Here is a 20,024-nt window from a genome sequence, read left to right as displayed (position 1 = left end):
CCTTAACAGAAAGGATTCTGTTCATTGTGAAATGTTGCAAAATGCCTCACTTGGGATACCGCACCACATTTTACACCACAAAAAGGAAGAGATTAAGACATCCTTATTTAGATCAAGGGCATTTTGGAAAAGGGACTAAAGATTCTCGTGGAGCCTGGTGAAGCCACTCCTGAGAGAAATGAGTTAAAAGATGCATGTGTGTAAGCATTCTATTGTAATGGAGCTATGTATAAACACAACTTCTTTGAGTGCCAGCTACACATACTAGTGGAGAGAAACATGCAGCAAATCTGAAAGAAACTAATTTCTAAATTTAAATTTGATTAGATTGATTCTGATGACATACTCCAAGAAAATATGATTCCATGTTTTTCTTTTTAAGAAACCTGCTGAATGGACCTGGTGCAGAAAGAAAGATGCCTGTCAATTCCCATCTGGAGTGTTTTTTCGTACTGCACAGTAAAATGCGTACAAGGATGTTGTTATCATAAAACTAATCAAGCCACTTTGGTATTGAGTAAGAAGTTAACTCTGCTTTAGGTGCTATGTCATCCCTTTGGAAAGGGATATTTGCTTAATGCAGAAGAGAAACACATTGACATGCTTCAAAAGCAGAATCACGGCGAATGCAATAAGAGAAATGAGCACCAACATAATTGATATAGAAATAAAACAATACAGAACACACCTTCAAGAAATGTAAATCCAATCAAAAAGGGAAATCAGAAGCTTATGATATAGATTGTGATTGATTAGTTGATTGATTGAAGACTTACAATCTATCCAGTGGGTCACGGTCAGAAAGCTGAACACTTAACCTAAATGGCAAACGATCAAAAACAAAGAAAAGTAATGATGGCCTCCTAAAACTTTTAGTGCCAAGTTAATAAAGGATTTAGACATGCAAATTTTATTTGGGTAGACAAATACCTCAATCTATGAATGTGAATTCCAATTTCTGCTACCGATAATAAAGAATGGTGCAAATCTGCTGATATGGGAGGGATGTGGGCGTTCCAGGGTTAGCCCACCTGTAAATATTATTAAACACACATTGGTAAAAATGTTCCCTTTTAAAATGATTAGATCTTTTTTTCTTGTAAAGATCATATCTGGTTTTAGCCCAGGAATGGGGAGGTATTAATCCCGAATAAGCTGGCGTCTGTGTCAGGCTTTTTCCACGTGTAAAAATCTATTACGCAAAGACAGATAAAAGGGTGTATGCTGATTTGGCTGATATGTCTGCATTGGGAAATGTACAGGTATAGATATGCATAAACAGCTATGTATGTGAGTAGTCATAGGACACTGTGCACAACACAAATTTCAATGAGGACTCCAGAATTGCGTTTTTACATTTTTATGAAATTTAAAAATGTATTCAAAATTTTGATAGAGTCCTACATGTGGCAATATATACGTTTCATGCATACATGAAAAACCTGATTAAAAATGTTTAACTTTCCAGTGTTATGCAGTCAGTTCAGAAGAATTTTCCATGCATGAGATAAATGGCAACCATAAGTGAAGAGTCTACAATATTAATTCCTTTTTGTAAAGTGCGAACATATCACCCCATTAAGGGTTTCAAGGCACTGGGGGCCTCGGGGAGATTAAATGAGCTATTGCCCAGAGTCACATGATGCTAAACTGCTGCCCGATCGAACCCTGAGCCCCGGGCTCCTGAGTCAGCCGTTCTGGCCGCTGTGCCTCACCTCTCCCAAGACCTGGTGCCTGAGCTGTTCGTGATTTGTTTGTACTGGTTACCTAGTCCTCCACTTGTGGAGCAAAAGAGATTGAGAGCAAGGCTAAAATTCTATATAAACGGCTGTTTCATTACAGCACGTCCCTCGCCACTAGTGTGACATCATAGCCTTATTAGTAACATGGTCCATAAATATAGTAAAGCCAATGCAGTTCAGAAAAAATGCTTGCCGGTTTGTATTTCTCACTTTGTGCTTTAATCTGGACTCTTGAGGGAGATTGTAGCTGACTAGGTAAAGGTATTTACATTGAAGCCTGACCTCACCTACCATAATTATGCCACAGCACTAGACTGCCCTATAAGTATAGTGGGCAACTTGAGCCTATTCTACGGACCGTTAAATCTGTCTGCATTTGGTCTATATTTGACATTATCTAACACAGGGATACTCATAGTACGGCCCGTGGGCCGCCAGCGGCCCGGCAAGCCTTTCTTGGCGGCCCGCGGACCTTGCAGACATCGTACCCAGACATGCCAACCCTCCCGATTCAGGCGGGCGACTACCGATTTCAAGGGTAGTCTCCCGCCTCCCAATTCCTGCAAGCAAAAACCCGATTCCTCGGTGGGTTTCAGGTGACAGGGCTTGTATTATGTAGAGTGCTAATTCTTCCAGCAATTACCAGAGTGGCAATACAGGGGCTCTAGAAAGGGTGAAAGAGCAAAACAAAGCCTCATCAACATGCAAATTGTCTTTTAAAGACCCGTGAAGTACTCGGGGGCGGCTGTGTGTGTACCTGGAAGCTGTTTCAGCCCGCCGGGCTGCCACGGGGGGGGGGGGTTGTATGCACTGCCAGCAACCTGCCAGGCCAGTGCACAACACTTGCATCACCCTCTCTCTGCCTGCCACTGCGCTCAATGCTTCTGAAAGGTAAGGAAAAAAAAACATGCATTTTGCGTTTCAAATGTCCGATCCTGCAGCAGCACACTTCCAACGCCCATACATGACAGTAACCTGATTCAAGGCCCCATTCTCCCGATTTTTTTTGTTGATTTTTTTTTTAAATCTCCCACTTTGCTCTTCTGAAATGTTGGCATGTATGATCGTACCAGTGTTTTTTTTTTTTAACAGTGTCAGCAAACACAGACACTACTCTGTGGGGGCCCAGGGATTCAAGGGATAGTCCGAGTGGAGCTGCTGGGGCGCTAAGAGGTGAAATACAACAAAGCCTCGTTATCATGCAAATGGTCTCTTAAAGACCTGTGAAGTACTCGGGTGGGGCTGTGTGTGTGCCCTGGAAGGGAAGCTGCCTCTGCAGCCACACAAGCGGGGGGGGGAAGCGAGGTGACAAAGAATTACAAGAGAACAGCAGGGTGTGAGAGTCGGGTAAGGGGACAGAGGGCAGTAGGGAGAGACAGAGACAGACAGATAGGGATAGAGACTAACAGACACAGGGACAGACTGCGACAGATAGGCAGAGACAGACAGAGGCAAAGAGACAGACGGAGAGGGAGATGGAGAGGGAGGGAGACAGAGAGAGAGGGAGACAGAGAGAGAGGGAGACGGAGAGGGAGGGAGACGGAGGACAGAGGGAGAGGGAGGGAGACGAAGGACAGAGGGAGAGGGAGGGAGATGTAGGACAGAGGACGGAGGGAGACGGAGAAAGACGGAGAGGGAAGGAGAGCGAGAGAGGGAGGAAGGGAGAGAGAGAGGGACGGAGGGAGACGGAGGAGGGAGGGAGGGAGACGGAGGAGGGAGAGAGGGGGAGAGAGAGGGAGAGAGAGAGGGGGAGAGAGAGGGAGGGAGACAGGGAGGGAGGGAGGGAGACAGGGAGGGAGACAGAGAGGGAGGGAGAGGGAGGGAGGGAGAGAGAGAGGGAGGGAGGGAGACAGAGGAGGGAGGGAGACGGAGGAGGGAGGGAGATGGAGGAGGAAGGAAGACGGAGGAGGGAGGGAGACAGAGGACAGAGGGAGAGGGAGGGAGACGGAGGACGGAGGGAGACGGAGAGAGACGGAGAGGGAAGGAGAGGGAGAGAGGGAGGGAGGGAGAGGGAGAGAGAGAGAGAGAGGGAGGGAGGGAGATGGAGGAGGGAGGGAGACGGAGGACAGAGGGAGAGGGAGGGAGATGGAGGACGGAGGGAGACGGAGAGAGACGGAGAGGGAAGGAGAGGGAGTGAGAGGGAGAGGGGGAGGGGGACAGAGAGGGAGGGAGACAGAGAGAGAGGGAGACAGATGTTTTGAAAGGTTTTTTTTTTTACTCTAGCTCCGCCCCCCACTGCTCCCGCCCTCACTGACTCCACCCCTACCAGTGTGGCCCTCGGCCACTAACCACACTGTAATTTTGGCCCCCGACTGAAAGTTTGTGAGTACCCCTGATCTAACACATACTTTACTGCATTGCATTGGTATTTACCTACTGCTTTCCGAGACCTAAAGTACAGATTGTTTCTGGTAGACGTTCCAGTGTGAAAATGCTGATTGTGAAGAGATATGTTCCAGAATATGTGGCTCAGAGTCAGGTCAATCACTGACTGAAACTATAAATGTGGCGTAGACCCAGTGGACTATTGTAGATTTTTTGTTGACCACTAATTTAGTGCATTCTCAAAATGTAGGATCTAAGTATAGCACCAGTTGTGGCCTAAGAGGACCTGAAAGGGCACAAACCTATTTGTCCATCTAATGTATTAGAAGTAGAGAAGTAAAGATTGGAATTGGTTATGGTGCAAGGACTGATGCATATTACATGTAATTTTCAGGCTACTGATTTTACAAGCTGAGACCTCAAATAGCCAATGTAGTCATTATCCCACACATTGCCTTTAAATGTAAAGTACATATTGGCATGTTGGTTTCTACCCTGCCCCCAACATGTAAAGAACCATGCCTCCGCCAAATTCAGCATTTTTCCAGTAGCGGCTTGCACAGGTAAGAGTGGTAAGGCAGGGCAGGATGGGGTATGGTGGAAGTTGCCAAACGACGGGAGAAGTAATATCCAAAAAATACAAAATAAAACTACTTACTTTGCACTCGCCGCATCATGCAGCTCTTTGTACTGTTTTACATTACTTTGCATTAGGGGAATTCCGTGGGTGGTTCATGGGCATGCCCATGCAACCACCCATGGTTATTGATGGAAATCCCTAATGACCAACAATAGTAGACAAGGCTTTGCAACAAGAAATATTGCCTCTAAAGGTGGTGTTAAAAAAGAGAAACATTGTTATTTCTGCGAAGTTTTCCCACTGTGCATGTGGGCTGCACTGTACAGCACATCCAAGTGGGAACATTTTTAAAATGAGCCTAAACATAATATTTTGTACTGTAATACAACCCTTCTAGTATAAAATCTATACTAGACATCATGTACACACCCTTGCACTATGGTGCAAAGGCGTGTGCATGGTGTTAGGCAGTCTAATTGTGAACAGAGCTAGGGAGAGAGCTCGACAGTGCCATATCTCAGTACATTTGGAGCGTTTTTGCTGCCTCTCTTCCTCTCACGCAACACAGCCACATTGGTTGCTGCCCTGCATTGTGTGACATCTTTAGAAATATGGACCTATATTTGTAACACTGTGTGATTTTGTTTCGGCAATGCCCTGGCTGCGAGTCAGTAAGAGCAGATGTCTGAGCAGTTCACTGAGCAAGCTGCGACTTTGGCAGAGACTGGCATTGTTCCATTCGGGGTTGATTTGTCTGAATGTTCCATACCTCTGTTATTCTTGACAGCAGCCACTCTCAATCTGCAACCCTCTGAAAGAGGTCAGTTTAGCCTTTTAATTTAACAATATGGTCATGGTACGTTTAGACCTGTTGTTTTTTTTAACTTTAATTGTGGGCTTTTGCGTGCCTTCATCGAGTCTAGAAAAATACCTAAAACGGAGGGCTTGATCCAGAGAATGTACTGATGTATTTGAAAATATTTTTACATGTAAGTTAATATTGCAGACTTCCCCAATATTGAAAATAAAGCTGACAGAAATAGGAATACAAACCATTTATCCAAACAGCTAGTTAGACTGGACTGGCCATAGTATGGTTTCATTTAAGACCTATGAGGCTTGTGATGTTGAATGCATGTGGAGCACATGTAAGAGCATTAGAAACTGGGGGAAAACTAAAGTGGAGGAGTTCACTTGTGCCCTGAAAAAATTCAAGAAGAAGGATAGTGAAATTGAGGCCTTAGTGAAAGATTGTCAATTTTGCTTGAATAGTGATAAGTCCAAATTTGTACGTCAACCCCCTTTGGAATGCACAAAATTTACATCGAGACCATGGGAAAAATTATCCATGGATTTTATTTGACCAGTTAATAAATTGGGAATGAGAGATAGGTTTATCCTTGTCCTAGTTGACTATCGCTCCAAGTGTTTTGTGATAGAAACTATGGGAGAAATCAATACCAGTAATGTCATAACATTTCTTGAAAGGGTTTTTCTTGAGGAAGGAATACCGGGTAGTATTGTAACTGACAACGGAGTGCTGTTTATTTCAAGGAAAATGGTGAATTACTTCAGTAGGATGGGTATCGCACATGAGAAGGTAGCTCTTTTTAGATCTCAGGCAAATGGTCTGGTAGAAAGAGTTAATCGAATTGTTATGGATAATATACAGTTGTCTCTTGCAAATGGATTGTCTTGGAGACAAGAGTTGAGGAAAATGATGTGGATGCATAGAATTACTCCCCATTCCTGTACTGGAGTAGCCCCTTTTGTGTCTCTCAAGGTAAGAGAACCAGGAAAAAAAGAATGTCCTGTGTGGTTGTGTAAGAAGAAAAGAATATGGGTTGACTGTGACTGTTGACTGTGAACAAGTGTTAAAAAAGGTGGAAGAAGGTCAAGAAAAAATGAAAAGTGTATATGATTCCAGAAAAGGTGTAAAACAAGTGCATTTTCAAAGGGGAGATTGGGTTGTAGTACGAAAAAATTAATGGGTTCGCAAAGGTGAAAGCAAATATATTAGACCTTTTCAAGTCAAAGATGTAAGATCTAATGTTGTCAGTTTGGAAGATGGTACGAATTGGAGTTTAGGGAAGGTTTGCAAAGTATGTCGACCATAAGATATCAATTGGAAAATGTATCTGGAGAGTATTGGGTATAGATTCCCAAAGCTTATTTTTTATATTTTATTGCTTTGATTAATCTTTTTCTTTTGTTCTTTCTTTGTATCATTATTATTGTATATTTTCATGTTGTTGTATTGTATGAAAAGGAGATATGTAGAGATGTCTACTGCTTATGTCATAGCCCTGTTACTTAGCTACAGATAGAATGAAAGTGATGATAGGTTCTAGGATAAACAGTTTGAAGAGAGAGATCGAAGTTAAAGAATCTCTGCTGAGATGCTGTTTGATGAATAAACTACCACAATACTACAAGAAACCTGTGAAGGCTCTTCTTTTCAAAGGACCTCCTGGGTACAGGCTCACCTGAAGAGAATTTAAATAATTGGGTCAGGTTGGCGAAAGAAGAGGTTGCTCCCCTGATGTGAGTCGCTCTAAGAGCAGGAAGTAATTATCTGGCCTGTGGTTCTCAGAGGAGGTCAAGGTGCTCCAAAGGCAGTGCAGGAGGCAGGGTCATAGATGGAAATTGACTCCTGGGCTGGATGAGAAAACCAAATGCAGGGAGCGCATTCTCAAATACAAAAGCAGAATTAAAGAAGTGAAATTAGCATTCTTCTCCCAGGAGATGTCAGCCATCAATGTCCTGAAAGAACTTTTCAATACAGTGTGCACACTTATGTCACCTGTTATGTATCAGGGTGTTGAGAACTCACAAACCTTTTGCCATACTTCAGGCAAGTGACCAGAGAACTGTGGCTATCCTGGTTTTTTAGACCTGTCAGCAGCCTTTGACACCACATCTCCATCACTGCTGGTGCAAGGGCTGCGGCAGGCCAGGTTGAAGGACGTGGTCCTTAAGTTTTTGAAGTCCTTCCTGCGTGATAGAACGATCACAGTTAGTTGTGGAGACTTCAGAGCAGCACCCTTTCAGCTTCCCTGTGGGGTTCACAAGGATCATATCTAAACTCTACCCTATTTAACGTGTATGTCACCCCTCTGACAAAACTGGCAAGCTCTTTCAGTTTCCAGGTATCGTCCTATGTGGACGACACCCAGATATTCGTTTCCATCTCCGATGACTAGGTAGAGGACAGGTTTAGGGCTTGTATGCAGGAAACTAGCAGGTGGATGAGGGAGAACTGGCTCAAAATGAATGGGGAAAAAACAAAGATCGTGGCATTCAGAGTGGACACCTCAATCTGGACTAACTGCTGGTGGATAGAAACTTGTGGCATCTTACCTATCCCAGCAGCGGTGACCAAACACCTGGTTGTGATTTTTGATAACACCTTGACTTTCAATACCCAGGTAAATAGAACAGTGAGTTATTGTTTTTGGATGATTGGGATCTCGAAGAAAATTCTGCCTCTTCTTCCGAAAGAGCACAGGGTGTCAGTGGTCATTGCACTCATCACCTCCACATTAGACTACTGTACCGCCCTGTATCTAAACGTTAACCAAATTTCGTTAAAGAAGCTCTGAATCATTCAGAATGTGGCCTCACGCTTTGTCCAGGGAGTACCAAAACACTCCTCGGTCAGGGAAGGATTGAGACCTCTTCACTGGCTGCCAGTAAAAAAGCGGGTGTCCTTTAAAGTGCTTTGCTTGACGCATAAAGCCCTCCACTCCCAGGGGTCGAGCTATCTTAGGACAGCCATGAATTGCGCTGTCCCCAGGAGGCCTCTGAGATCATCAGCCAGACGTTGGGGCATATCATCAAGGACCGGCGATAATTATCACTAAGCGCACTTAGCGCTAGGATAATTATCGCCGGGTAACGTGGAATTTTATCGCTGAGATAGAGTGCTATTAGCAACGCTTATCTCAAAAGCGATAAAATTCCAAGCGCTAACTGCCAAATGTGAGATTATCGCTGGAAATCCAGCGATAATCACACAAAGTTTGGCGATAGCTTGATGATAGGGCAAGGCATACTTAGCCATGATATCCACCTTACATAGGAAATCATGGCTAAGTCAGTCTTGAAGCAGGCGTAAGGAAAGTAGAGATAACAGAGGTTATCGCTACTTTGCTTGTCGCTCTGCAGGTTAGCGTGCCCATTGATAATTGGAGAAATGTTGCTTAGCGACATTTCTCCACTTATGTCAGGGCAGGAATGCCCACTTTGCATCTCATTAGAGATGCAATGCTGGGCGTTCAGAATACAGGTGATAATGCAATGATTCACACCATAGCGTGACCTTGCTGATTAGGCAATAAAATTATCGCCGCTTTTCGTCCGAAAACGGGCGCAAAAGCGGCGATAATTTTTTATCGCCTCGTTGATAATATGCCCCGTTATAAGTTGGCGGTTCCAAAATGTAAGAAAGCCCGGCGGGGGAACGTTCTTTCACAGTGATGGCTGCCAGGCTGTGGAACTCCCTTCCTGAACATAGCAGGAGCCTGACCTCACACCTGTTGTTCCATAAGCAAGTTAAAATGTGGCTGTTTGTGGATTGGGCGTTAGTTAGGGGTTGTACTACAGAGGCTTTGCCGGCTTCGGGTTGTCAGTGCTCGCTCTGTTCTCTTCCATTCATAGCACTTTGTTGCCTTCTGGTCTAATGCGCTTTAGAAATGTTGCAGATACACATACATTCATAATTACTGCTAGTCAAGGATTTAATCCTAATTGAATTCGTATTTTCAGACATACTTTAACATAGCAGTGTCAAATGTGTGCATGAAGAAGAGAGAAAATGATTCTCTGCGTTTTTGGTAGTTAACCCAGCTCAGGCCGATTACTGTCTGTTAGTATTAAAGAGGAGAGTGCTAACTATGACAAGGAATTAAATGGGATAATTTCAATTCAGTGCAAAATCCTACAATAACAAAGCTAGGCTGCACGCGACAAATGGATGAGAAAGTGAACTAGCAGGGCACGTGGATGCCCTGGACTTTTTGACAGGTCACGCCGCACTCTTCACACATTTACCCTGCTTGTTTCTTTTTATAGGCCTCATTCGGTTACAAGAGCTCATTAAGGCTCCCTCGCGCTACAACCTGCGCCTCAAGATCCGCCAGCTACCAATGGAGACGAAGGACGCCAAGCCTTTGCTGAAGGAGATGAAGAGAGGCAAGGAGTTCCATGTAATCTTTGATTGCAGTCATGACATGGCAGCAGGAATTTTAAAGCAGGTAATCAACTCCCTCTTAATTGCTTAAGCTCTTTGATGTCTGACAGGTGCACATAAACAACTGAATTTAAATAAGCAGAAAACTGAAGGCGTGTTTGACAATTTTTAAACTTCATTTTTGCTATTAATTTTTCATTTGTTTGTCAAAAACCCCACAGACTAAAAATAAGCAATTACCAAATGAGATATGAGATCAAAGATGTATTTTAAAACAATCACGAACGTCAAACTACGTGCATTAAAAATAAGCCAACGACCAATGGACGAAAGAACAAAATAAAGATGTATTGCAAAACTTTCACTAGCATTAATTTATCTCTCATACTATTAATTTTAATTTTTTTAAATCGCCAACCTTAACAGCAATAAGAAATTGTTTCAGATTCTTCCCTTCAGGCTGTATTTTCGATTGTGATAATACACAGTTCGCTTTCTAATGTATAATACAAATAACATATGTATTCATGTTCGGCTTTTTTTTGGACGCAGATCCGTGCAGGTCAATTGGAATGGACAGAACAGCAGTTCAAACTTCATCAGCATAGAAAAGGGAATTCGACAAGTAATTCACCCTTCATTAGATAACAAAATACTATTTGTTTTTTACTTAATCATGGATTTGATTATGAAGGCAAATGGATAGATCTGTATCAGAATTCAGAAGGTGCTACTCTTATTTAATGTACCTACATTAGATGAAGCGGATATATTGGCGTTTTCCTTATTATTTTCATTTCAGACATTCATAGCGTGTGTATGATTGATGCCCAGAATTGGATGTCTTGATGCCTAGTGACTGCAAAGGCTTAAGAATCGATTTAAGAAAATCGATTTATGAACATAGGCTGTGCTTAGGTGTGCCTGAAGGCTGTGTATCAACTGCCGGTAGTGCCATTCATTCAGTGGCAGGGAGTCCATAGTCGCTCTCAAGGTCAACAAAGGTTTCCAGGTATTCTGGGTCAACATGTTTTCTTTATGGTGTATAATACATCTCGTTCATTCAGACCAACTAATGTCACTCCCCTCAATTTTGGTAGCAGCGTTGCATCATATAGGGCCCTTCAAGTGTATATGGTCAAGTATGTGTAATCATTTGTGAGCCCTGATCCAATCAGAGGCTGAAGCAATTATAAATTGGATTGAAAGTGTCCTTGTGACGATGCTGTTGCATATAGTTTGAGTTTGTCAACTGATGTGTCAGCCAACATGCAGTATGCAGTTTGGATTTCACTAGTCTAGGTTTGTTGTTGCCTCACAAGAAGTGTAAAATTTCCTTCTCAATGCCCTATAGTAGGGATCCTGACAAACAGCGCCATGGAACTAATCGATCCTAGTACGCACATCATGTGGGTGAGATGTGAACATCTGCTCCCTTTCTCTTGGGTGGAGGAGGCAACAAGGCTCAATCAGAAACAGGCTGTGAATTAAGTCTAGCAAAGGTGCCTTTCTTTGGTATGATAAATGTCATCAGGCCTAATCTCTTCACCACTGGGTCTACCATCACATTCCAATCTCTGTCCACCAGAACTCTCATTTTGGGCAGGGATGAAGAAGCTTGGTGGTAGAGGTGAGAAATTCAGCTGTGCATCCATTTGGAGCATGGATGGAACCTACTTCCAGGAAAGCATCTCTAATTTTAAGTTTCACAACAATATACTGACCCTCTTGTCAATTAGACCCTGAGGGTGAAAATCCACAGTCCCCTCCCGATGAAACAGGAGACCTGAAAATGTAAAAAGAAAGTGTCTACCCAGTGAGGGCTATGTGACAACTCCAAGGGTGTAAATTCCATAATTTAGATAATCATGTTCTCTTTTTTTTTTTTTTTTTTTTTCTTTTTTTTTTTGGTATATGTTTATTGAGAAGTACATGTCATGTTCTCTTTTAACTTGCAAACCCTTGGTAAGTTCCTCTTTCTGAAATGCCATTGTTCCAGTAGCTTTTGACCTCTTTGGACCCCTCATATTTGTAGCCTACTGTTATGTTATCGTCTAGGATCAAAGCTGAGTCTCCCCATATTCTCTGCATATACAGAATAAAGCCTTAGATAGTCTTTATCCTTTGATCAGCTCCTTATGCAATCCTTTGCTTTCCTCTGCCACTGTTCATTTTGCCTTGAAAGAATAATATCTCTACCTAGGAAATCTAAAGTTGATCTTAATGTGCTTTGTAACTTCAGAGCAATTTTGTTATTTTTTTCCCTGCTGAAATTCTGGAGAGAGCAATAAGCAGACAACTTTCAGCTTTAAATACATTTTCCCCTTTATTTTTGTCAAGTTAGTTCAGGCCAATGTAAGTGACAAAAGTTGCTCTTATAATGTTATCTGATGAGTTGCATCAAATCCTTGATAGTGGTGGCAAATCATGTTGATTCATTTCGAAGTCTTGCAGCTTTTTACTCTGTCGCCCAGTCAGTCTTAATCCAGTGTCTTTTCATTATGGGCATCCCAGATTGTCCCTTTTAATGGCTCATTTCTATCCTCCTAAATAGAACTCAGGCAATAATTTGACCCTTGATCTTCTCGCAAGCTTCGTAAGTGTGGAGTGCCTTACGGTTCCTCCTTGAACCCACGCTTTTGAATCTTTACATTACTCCATGGGCCAACAGCTTGTAATCGTTTGGGTTGTATTTCATGTCCTATCCAGATGACACCCAATTCATTGTCCAGTATAATAAGGATCTGGGCACCACTACTGAGAATTTTCGTTCTTGCTTGTCCATTGTAGTCTCATGCATGACAAATGGTGCACTAAAACTGGAGATAAAACAAAGCCCTTACTTTTGTTGAATGCTTAGCTGTCTAGTGTCCTGAATCATAAGATTTTTGTCACTACCTTACCCTGCACTGGATTACAGAAACAAATTACTCTGATTACTTTGATCTCAAACAGAATATAGAAGATGTATATATTGTTTTATGATTTGGTTTACTAATTACCATTTCTCCCACAAACACTGCAAATAGATTAAAGAAACACACAGGAAGGCATAGTTAGACTGGGTGAGCACATAGATAGTAAGTAAGAAGCTAAGCATTTGTTGTACTGAGACAGTACATGGATTAAAACACATGGAGTTTACAAACATATGCTATATATTATACATTATGCGCTTTAAATCAGTAGGGTTAAGCTTGTCAGAATTGGATTAAGCTGGCTGTTATCACCTGTTAAAGGTTAACCTACTTATCCTCTATTCACAATAAGTGATTAGGAGATTAAGGTGCCGATTCCGATCCTGGAAAAACCGGGTATGAACCATCGGTCGGAGCGTTTTCTCCGTCCGACTTGTACCCGGGAAAAAAACCCTACAAACTTGCAAGTACGATTCGTACGGAAACACTATTTCCATACGGAGTTAGGCATGTTTTTACGTACCAGCAAGTACGATTCGTACCGACAGCAGTCCGGACGGCAATATTTTTACGGCACCCAAAAAGTGCTGGAAAAGGTAAGTACGCCGCGATGCGAGCGGTAGTGGGGGCCCGGTACACGCCGCCCCCCCAGCCCCCGTATGTACGCGCCGTTCCCCCCCAGCCCCGTGTATGTACGAGACGTACCCCCACCCGTGAATGTACACCTGTGTATGTACACCCGTGTATGTACGAGATGTACCCCCACCCGTGAATGTACACCCGTGAATGTACACCCGTGTATGTACACCCATGTATGTACGAGACGTACCCCCACCCATGTATGTACGGTGCGGACCCCCAGCGCGTACATTCACGGGTGTACATTCACGGGTGTACATACACAGGTGTACATACACGGGTGTACATACACGGGGGGGCTGGGGGGGACGGCGCGTATGCGGGCACATGTCTCCATGGTTGCTATAGAAGTTCGCTCCGTACGGTGTTTTTTCCATACGGTTGTACAATCAGACGCACGGGACGGATCGTACTTGCGTGCTCGGACTTCAGTTTTACGATTCATACGGAAAATCGTCCGGGGACGTGTCGGACACTTTTCCCGACCCGAGGACGTGTCCGGGAATTTTCCTAATGCGATTCGTATGTATTTTTTCCCATACAAATCGTACTTGCCAGTTTGTACGGTACTTGTACGATTCGTACGGAAAAAAATCCGGATACGATTCGTACGGGGAAAATTTCTCCAGGATCGGAATCGGCACCTAAGACGGGTATTGTACCCTGCAGTCAAATACAAAGGATTACTCTGATTTCCTTTAATAAGATTGGAGGAGATTAGTCTAATTACTTTACTTGTACCAGGTTATAGTGAAATAGTGCTTTGATTATTTTAACATTAATTAGATTATAGTAGTTTTACACTGTTATCACTTAACCCAGAATTAGATTACAAGTGATTACTCCGCTAACTCTTTTACCCTGCATTTGATTATAATGGATTCCTTTGAGTACTGTACCAGTACTGAGTTTCAGCTTGATTACTCAGATTACTTTAGCCCCAATTATATTTGCTGAAAATGTTTAGTTATCTTTCCTTGCCCTAGTTTGCCCAAACAATTTACTTTGATTGCTTTATTTAGAACAACCCTGCCTTAAATTATAGGAGCCAGTTTCTCTCATTATTTTACCCTGCACTAAATTAAAGAAAAAAATAGGTTACCTTATTCTGTATTGGTTTGCAGGATGCTGGTGCTTTAATTACATCACTATGCATGTGAGTGTAGAAAGAAACTATTCCACGATTTTAATCCTTTATGGGATTTCAGACAATTACTTTGATTGCAAAAGGAAATTGCCCTGATTGTTTTACCATTCATCCCATCACAGGGTGCTGCTCTATTTTCATTTCTCTATATTATATTTCACAAAATTATTTTAATTACTGCACATTTTACTGATTTACCTAAAGAGATTCTTTGCCCTGATTTAGCCTGCATTAGGGACCCAATGATGACAGATAACTATTACTCTGATTATGTTATTCTGAATACATTAGGGTTGTGGATTCCTCCCAGTATATTATCCTTTACTGGATTGTTTAATATTGTAGCTTGGATTGCTAATTTTATATTAGATTGTGGAAGATGGCCGCTGTGACTATTTTAACCTATACATAAATACAGAAAGGGAAGTATAAGATAGGCACACGAGTGCGCATGCATGGAGAAGTTCTGCTGCTGATTACACGCAGGTCTCTACCGCTCAGCCAACTCGGGTAGCCTACCACTTTGTCAAGCGGACGGGTGATGGTTGCAATTGGTGCACCATGCAGTGCTGGCAAATAGACTTGACTTTGCTCCTGACTGACCCAACAAACTTCCTTATTTCATAGACCTGTGATATGTAGTACTTTCGCACAACAGGCTCATCACCTTATGTTCTGGTCTGGCTCAAAATCCCAGCAAGGAAAGAAGGAAAGAAAAAATAAATGCTTTCTGGAGTTTCTCTCCATAACACAGCCTGGAATGAGCATTCTAGAACCTGTAGTACTATAGGCTAAGTCAAGGTACCAACATGAGACAGGAAAGTGGGTGGACTGCAACCTCCCGCAACCTACTGAGCATTACTTGAGTAAGGTGCGCTTTAGGTAATGATGAGTTCTATGAGACTCACAGGAAGAATTGGTGGAACCAAACCCTCTTTCATAATAATTAAAAATACTGAAGAACACTAGGAAACTGGGAATATATTTTCAGTACTTATGAAAATATAAATCTTGTACTAGAGGGCACAACATGAACAGTAACTATCATGAAAACAAACACGATAGTAGCAATGATATTTGTGAAAAGGCAGGGTGACAGAAAATATTGTAACATTCTTTAAGAAAATAAAGAAAACAGAAAGAAAGAAAGAATCGTAATGAAAGGAGAGACAGAGAAAGAAAGAAGGAAGGGAAAGAAAGAAAGAACAAAATAATGTTTTATTTCTCCTTTTACTATGCTGCTGTTACAGGTATGGGGCCAACCAACAGGGGCTCCTGAAATCCAGAGCCCATGTACAAAAGCACAGGCTCTAGTAGTCCCGTAAAAAAGGCAAAATCTCTCTCGGGGACATAAAGGGAACATAAAGTGAGATTAACGGTCATGGAGGGGATTTATATCTGAGGGGCTGCTGCAATTCTGGCAACGTCCCCACAACACTCTCTAAGGCCTTTGGTGGTGCTGCTGCCCATCCTGAGGCATCATTAGGAAAATTATGTAAATGTTTCAAAGCATGTGAGGTTTATGGGGCAATCCCATACCTACAGCATACATATTAAACGAGCTGCTTTGCCACTATGTGGAAATGCTTTTTTCATAGTGGCAATGAATGAAGCTGTGCATACACCGGACCCTGGCTACACCAGGGGCAATTTCCGATTTACAGTGGAAAGATAAGCACTCAGTTTCTTGTCCAGTCCCATCAGGGGGCCAAGCTTCGGAGGTGGTTTTCCTGATCGCATAAGGATGATTTGCATAATGTTTTTGTAGTTTTGCTCTAGGTGGCCAGCACTAGCATGCCTCCCCACCTACAAATTGGCTTTTGTTATGGCTCTAAATGTTTTGGTCTCCTTGATCTCCCTTCCCCACACCTGCCCTTTGACTGAGCTCCTGATGCTCTTCCCTGTTTGAGAGAGCATCTTCCAGAGCCCATCCACAGCCAACAAGCAGAACTCTCTCCTTGCCATGCTTCCAAGTCTAACAGGTACCTGTGCATCAGATGAAACAAATTCCAGTGCACAGAAGTCCCAGAGGCAGCATCTAGGGTCCCTTTGAAGATCCATTATGCCAACTGTTATTCAGGGGACAAAGAGGAGCCTGCCCCACTGGCCCTGGCGAGAGCCATCCTGGGTGCCAGTTGAAGTTGGATTCCTTCAGTCAATGCTTGCAGTTGCATCAAGTGCCTTCTCGTTACAGCTGGGCATCATTTCACTGTTGGCAATCCCAGGTCAAGTGACTTCTCGGTGGCCCTTCCTCCTGCAGTGATTTTCAAGTAGGGGTAAAATGTTCAACAGACCAGTCATCCCAGGCAAATTCTAGGGTGCAGTGTGAGGCATTAACTAACACATGCATATTTCTTCCCCACCCCTTTCTTTCCCAGGAACTGGGGCATGAACAGTTAATGGTTCAATTGTGTAGAGAGGATTTGATCCTCCTTCTGGCCAGTGGAGTAATTACCTTGGTCCAGTATTGAGCCAAATGCCTGAAATTAGATTCTGGCTGAGCACGGGAAATGTGAAAATTCTCAAAGTACCATAAGGTGTGCAGTTATGATGAAATGGACCGTGGATCTAAACTTGGGATGCATGTTTACCCTAAGATTGATACTTCACTGAACCCTGCAAGTCTAAGTGGGGAAAAATCGTACTTTGATTAAGGGTGGGCAGAGCAGGCGTAGTACCTCTACGTGGATTACCACGGAGTTGAAAAAAATACTCTGCTCCCTCCTCCCTCCCAAAGTAATTATAATGTAAAATAAAAGCACTTACCTGCCGTGGCTGCCTCCTCTTCGCCATGGCCCCTCCTTCCTCATCCTCGACGTCCTTCTTCTTTGTTAACCCCTACGTTGTATGGCACGCGCATGACGTACAACGTAGGGGTTATCAAAGAAGAAGAACGGAGGATGGGGAGCAGCCATGGCAAGGAGGAGGCGACCACGGCAGGTAAGTGGTTTTATTTTACATTTTAATTACTTTGGGAGGGTGGAGGGGCCGGCTAACTCCGCTCTGCCATGGAGTTTCAACGGAACACGGAGTAGGCAAAACTCCGGAAACTCCGCTGGGAGAGTGGAGTTACCTGCCCAGGGTTAACTTTGATGCCAGTTTTGCCTGTAATGTGAAATTCAATTATGTACCACAGACTGTCAGTAAGCACTACAACCTTACAGTATGAATGCCCACTCACATTATAAGGACTACCTCCGGTCAGCACAAATCCTTTAGGGGGCTCTTCTGTGAGGGACTATTTGTGCACAGATACCAGACGCAGCAAGACGGTAGTCTGATGTGTGCCTCCCTACACACATGCGCACAAGTACATGCTTGCATGTAAAATGTAACCAGCCCAGAGCCTTTTACCCGAGCTGAGCAGTAGTGGACCTTATCTTAACAATGGACACTGGCGTTCAGCACTCACAATCCATCTCCACAGCTTTTTACATGAGTGAGACTCCGGTAGTAAGACTCGCTCACTGTAAAAGTCCAAACCCGGGTAGTCAAAAAACAAAAAATCCACAGGGATTAAATGTGTGGAGCCCACTTTGCAACAGAGAGAGAAAGAAAGAGTAGATAGGAGATAAACATGGAGGAAGAGAAAAAGAGCAAGAGAGAAAAAGAAAAAGAAAGAAAGAAAAATGAAGGTAGGGTGAAAAGAAGAGAGAAAAGAAGAGAAAAATAATGAGAGCGAGAAACGGAGAAAAGAATTAAAAAGAGCAAAAAGAAAGAAGGCAAGCAAGAGAGAACAAATGAGAGAAAGAAAAAGAGAACAAGAAAAATAGAACAAAGAGAGAGAAAAAAGAGAAAGAAAGGGATAGAGAACTGCCTTTATCGATTGTTAAGATAACGGATGTTCCGTTGTTAAGGTGTTTACCCTGTAAAGGAACACGAACAATACAGTCATTATTGTTCAATGGAAAAGGAAACCCAGGAGGGAGCTACTTGTGTGGTTGAACACTTGATCCTAAAGTCTGCTATGCAAGTATTTTTACTTGCTTACTTACAACACGGAGTGTGTTTGCCCTCATGTTTTTTCAAAGTCAAACCTGGTGCAGGTCTCTAGACTGATTATCATGAAATGCGTGCAACAAGGACCAGGTGAAAACATGCACAGTCCTTCTTATTCCCAGGTGTCTACCTCAGAATCAGGTATAAACTGTACGCTCGTTTCGCCAGTGCAAGCTTTAGCGGCTTCCCAAATTGCACTTAATTAGGCGCTGGAATTGTAATCGGGATTACATGTGCTCCTGACTTTTGAGAAACTGAAATTATCATGAACTGTAATACCAGAGTAAAGAAGCTTCTGCTGAGACTCCAGCAGCATGCTCACTCCCCCGGCACCTACATACTTCTGACACACAAAAAACATAGCATGCAGGCGCTCCTCAATGAACTTTGGTTTACCAGAACCTAAAATTCCATACCCTGATTCAGTGATTGTGTGTGGGTAGTCAAGGAACACTAATGTCCCCTATTTAAGTAACTGTTAATAATTCAAGGTCCTAAAATTCATTTTTATAAATGTGCGCTAGCAGCAGATGAAAAGTACTGGCGGGACTTTAACACTAAACCCATTAAGGTGCATTATTTATTTAGCACTAAATGTTTTTGAAAAGCAGACTGTGCCTTTAACAAAGTTCACTGTCAGCAAAACTGAGAAATAGGTGTTAAGGAATTGGAACGAGCTGAGAGCTGGTGAGGCTTTCAAGTGACCCTCCATCATTAATTCATTCTGTGACCTCTAGTTTTTGGGCAGACATGTTTGCGTTACCTCAGGGCCCTGCTCTAGACCAGCCTTCACTCAGTGGGTGGCATCGTGGAAAAAAACGTTCAGCCTGTGGTGTCTCTAGATGTGATTTTTAGGGGAGCTCACAAGGGGCGTCAGATAAAACTGGAAGATTATACGCACTTTTTAAGCCGATTGTGAATTAAACATTTTCTGCATTGCCTTCCCTTTACCAATCCCCCCACACACAATGCACCACTTACCTGTAAGCTTTTCAATTTAACATTCTTCCTGTCAATATTCTGACAGCTGTGTTCCTCCAGTACACACTTTCGCATACAATCACAGTTACATTTGGCAAACTTTACCTTTCTCTGTGCCTCTGCTTAGATATCAAGGATTGGGTTGGCATGCATTCCTAACCCTTTTGTGACTCACTGCTTGGCACTGTGAGAAATGTGCACTGTGTTTGACTTAAACTCCACAGCTCTCAATCGTGACCCAGCCACAACTTGATCTCACACAGCTACATTGGAGTGACTCTTCCCACTACACAGTATACATGAGTAGCCTGTTGCTGGAAAAAAACTACAGAAGCACACCATCCTGGAAACATCAAATGCTCTTAGGGAATGTAAGAGTAAGTAAAATGTAAACAGGAGCCACATTGCTGTTCCCATGCCGAGAGGGCAGTGTCAGTTTTTGTCAGCGGCAGAAGGGGTGGGGCACGAGGGGGTAGGGGCAGGACATTTACAGATGGGGCAC

At 43.0% G+C, this 20,024-nt stretch overlaps 1 protein-coding gene across 1 annotated transcript in view; it reads left to right on the top strand.

Moving 5' to 3' along the window:
* Positions 1–20,024, top strand: part of GRIK2 (glutamate ionotropic receptor kainate type subunit 2) — a 1,523,718-nt gene that overhangs the window by 412,232 nt on the left and 1,091,462 nt on the right. The window contains exon 4 of the mRNA XM_085611186.1: positions 9,721–9,902. Within this exon, the coding sequence (XP_085467312.1) occupies positions 9,721–9,902 (182 nt within the window). The remainder of the gene's footprint in view (positions 1–9,720; positions 9,903–20,024) is intronic.

Source organism: Triturus cristatus, chromosome 6, assembly GCF_964204655.1.
Source record: "Triturus cristatus chromosome 6, aTriCri1.1, whole genome shotgun sequence".
Lineage (NCBI taxonomy): Eukaryota > Metazoa > Chordata > Amphibia > Caudata > Salamandridae > Triturus > Triturus cristatus.
Note: the sequence above shows the minus strand (reverse complement) of the source record. Positions and strands in the feature narration are given on the sequence as shown.